The sequence below is a fragment of the Priapulus caudatus genome, unplaced genomic scaffold, assembly GCF_000485595.1.
Source record: "Priapulus caudatus unplaced genomic scaffold, Priapulus_caudatus-5.0.1 Scaffold1187, whole genome shotgun sequence".
Taxonomy (NCBI): Eukaryota; Metazoa; Priapulida; class Priapulimorpha; order Priapulimorphida; family Priapulidae; genus Priapulus; species Priapulus caudatus.
Genome location: NW_014578248.1, coordinates 68,014 through 71,754, shown reverse-complemented (window position 1 = coordinate 71,754; position 3,741 = coordinate 68,014). Strand labels below are relative to the sequence as shown.

Sequence of the window (3,741 nt, the reverse complement as noted above, 5' to 3'; positions counted from 1 at the left end):
GTTCATTTCCCATCACGACGGCTGCGCCTGCTTGCCTGCTTATTCTGTTCCTGAGGTTATTGACCAGGGACACCGCGGCGACGACGGCTGCTGTGTGTGCATCGGTCATGCGCGCTCGTGCGTATCACGCCTGGAAAGCTTACGCACTGGGTGGAGAGGAGGAGAGGGGGGAGGGGGAGAGGGGGAGGAGCTAGCTAGCTGCCATCGCTGCCGCACTTACACCTACCTGCCTCCTGCTCAGGTCAGGCGAGCAGAGTAAACACTTTTCTTTAGATATAGCTGTGGGGATGGGTCGGGACTGCATTGACTACTTGTGCACAGACAATGCAGCCTCCCTCAGACCTCTTTACTCTACCTAACTTTCTTCTGTCTTCTTGTTTTTCTTCGTATTATCATAGCTCTCGGATCAGAATAGCACGGAATGTGGCGTATATTTGGTCCCGGTGTATACGGAGTGTTAGCGCACTGCATTGGCTCGTGCGTTCTTATGATGAACCGCGAAGATTTCAACGCTGAACATCTTCGAGGCGTATATGTATGTATACGAAAAAAATGTGTTAGTACGGTATAACTACGTAGTCTCAATGTACTTCTCTGCCTGCGCCAGTAAGTTCCCCTTCCCTGCGAAACAGGCGAAGGCGGTGTTGACGTCAGATCAACTGGCAAGTATGGCGGACAGACTCAGAGGAACAATCACGGTAAGACTAATACCAAACATGGACACGCACTGACACTATACTTCATTCGAACGCCAACACGTTAAATAGCAATAAATTATCATATTTTGTACACGAACTTGCGTTTAGGGGCGGGGGTGGCTTTACTCATAGCGCTACCGCTCCGCCTACTGCTTGCTAACAGACACAACACTCGGCCCCCCCCCCCGAGAGAATGCAACACCAGGTGGCGCCACGAATCACACACGCCGGCAAATCCGTATTTGATATTTGGCATACCCGATGGTGACGTCACGAGAGGTCAGGATGACCTAGAGCACGTCCGCTAATTAAATACCTACAGCTTCTATTGTTGAACTGTGTTCCACCCCCACCCCCATGCAAGAAACCCTACGCTTGATTCGGCGCCATGACGTCACCCGGCACGGTGGAGTCTGTGACGTCTCACGGTATCTCTACGCGCGCTGTTATACAACATCTTCGGTAAGCGAAATAGAGGCGTCTAACATACTGTTATGTCGCGCCGGCGCCCGTTTGAAGTCAGCTCGGGATGTGTGATGAGGTCACTCTCTACCGGCGTTTGGATATCACACAGAGTGACCAGCTTACCTAGCTAGCTATCAGTGTAGCGGGCAGCGTATGAATTCATAGTAACGTAATTAATTATTTGATTGATAGCATACTAAAATGACGGCTTTGCTACGAAGAATTGTCCCACTTGCATGCAACAATATTTCAGCAGTGACAGCACAGAAATGTACATTGGCAGCATTGTTCTTCTAGTCACTGAAATACGAAACTGGAGTAAAAATAATTTTATACGACACTAATACTCGAGCTAAATAGTTGCTAAACGGATCCTCTCATTCAGTTAATTAGGTCTATCTTCTTCTTCATTATCTATTAGCACAGCATGAGTGTGCCGTACTTAACCGACGACGGATGTAACATTTTGTAGAAAACAACCGACAGATGGAGCCACGTACCATTAACACTCAGTTCGATCAACACATTAGCTGGTGTAAATTATAATGAAATCTGTCAAAATAATTCACGCTGATGTTAGCTAGCTTAATTGGATAAGAACGCAAGTACTCATGAGCAAACTGAATAGTAGGTTCGACGTAACAATAGCTGGAAGCAGGCACTATTATCATCAGCACAGGCACTTTTCCTTACTACACAACATGAAAAGCTATCAGTATTACAGCTCCCGCTACGCTACGCTACAATACCATAGCGAGATGATCGGACTTCACTATCGGTTGTAGATGCGGTCACCCTGGTTTAGTAGAGTTTCGTATATCTAACTTACAAACGTGTTAATTTATATATTAATGACCATAGCAACACATTCGTCATCCTTTTCTGATTTTGTGCATATAAATGCATTAACTTAAAACAATTCACAGATATAACGGCAATAGCGCTTGCACGTCGGCAAAGCGGCTCCGCTTACAAATAAATAATCTTTTATAACATTTAGAATGTTCCACTCAAAATAAACAATCTATACTCGACGTACAACTGTATATCACAAGATACGACACTATATGCGAAAAACGGAGAAGAAGGGGGAAAACAAAAAGATATATAGATATATATGATACAAAAAAATCTCTGTGACACAACCGCCGGGACTACGATGCGGACGATTCGTCAATTGTGCGCGATGCTCAAAACGTGCGAGTTGAAGTCGTACTTGTTCTGACACTGCAGCCCGCATACGTTGCACTTCCACGGGTTGCTATCACTGTGCAGCGCCTTATGCAGAAAGTACAGCGTCTGGTCGAAGTAGACGATGCCGCAGAACGGGCAGCTCATCGACGCGTCGGCCATCTTGTGCGCGCCGCCGCCGCGCGCCGACTCCATCTCCGCGTCGACAGCGGGCGACGTTGCCGCGATCCTGGCTCCGCCGCCGGCGCCGCCGCGCGCGAAAGTTTGGAGCGAACTCGATGTCGGAGCGCTGAGTGCGGTGGAGAGGAGGGAGCCGGAGCCGAGGTACGAGGACACGGTGCGGCCCTGCCGCTGCTTCAGCAGCGACACCATCGGCGCGCGCGCCTGCTGCAGCGCCACGCCGCGGCTTATCAACGCGCTGCGGATGCTCGAGAACTGCCCGCCGTCGTCGCCGCCGCCCGCCGCGGCGGCGCCCTCTTCGTTCGAGTCGTGCCCGTTGCGAATGTAATGCTGCGGGATGCCCTTGCGCTTGTTCTCGCTCACGCGCTGCGCCGGCGGCGACGGCTCGCTGCGCGGCGAGTCGGACTTCTCGGCCGAGCGCGGCGAGCTCTTCCCGTTGTTGCCGCCGGCGACCATATCGACGTCTCTCGCAGCATCCTCGTCGTCGTCGTCGCGCGGACTCGCCTGCTCCGCGGGATCCACCGGCTCCTGCTTGACGACGACCGCCGCCGCCGCGTCGTCGGCGCCGACGCTCGGCGCGACGTCGTCGCCAGGGGGCGCCGCGTCGAGGCTCACGCGGCCCGTGCGCAGGAGGCTCCGGAGGCTCGGCGATTCGTACGGCCGGTAGTTGGCGCCGCGCGACCCCGGCACGATCCCGCCGAGGGTGAACGCGCCCATCTGCTCGGCGTAGCTCTGCGTCAGGAGGCTGCGCGTGCGAGACGCGTCGCCGAAGATGCTAGACAACACGTCCGTCGCCGAGCCGCCGCTGCCGCTGCTCTGACGGTCGTGCTCGTCGCCGTAGCAACCCTTCGGCTGCGGACTCGTGCTGTCGGCCGAGCCGCTGCCGTTGCCGTTGCCGAGCTTCTCCGGGGAGCTGCTGGCGCTGCTCGTCACGACGCTGTTGGTAAGCAACGAGATGAACTTCATCGGGCGCGCGTCGGTCGCCATCGCCCGCAGCGCGGAACTCGCGTCAGCGTGGTTGCCGACCGACGGATCGACGTTGTGGTTTGAGTCGTGCGAGTTCTCGGGGCTGACGGACAGCTCTGCTTCCCCTGCGGAGATGGAGAGAGAGAATGATGTAGAGAGATAGCGAGAGAGAGATAGAGAGATAGAGAGAGAGAGAGAGAGAGAGAGAGAGATAGAGAGAGAGAGAGAGAGAGAGAGAGAG

General features: G+C 53.8%; 1 protein-coding gene across 1 annotated transcript in view; it reads right to left on the bottom strand.

Moving 5' to 3' along the window:
* Nucleotides 1-374: 374 nt before the first annotated feature.
* Nucleotides 375-3,741, bottom strand: part of LOC106815726 (zinc finger protein Pegasus-like) — a gene marked incomplete at its 5' end in the record, with an annotated part of 31,650 nt that continues 28,283 nt past the window's right edge. The window contains 1 exon segment of the mRNA XM_014820227.1: nucleotides 375-3,625. Coding sequence (XP_014675713.1) covers nucleotides 2,337-3,625 — 1,289 coding nt within the window.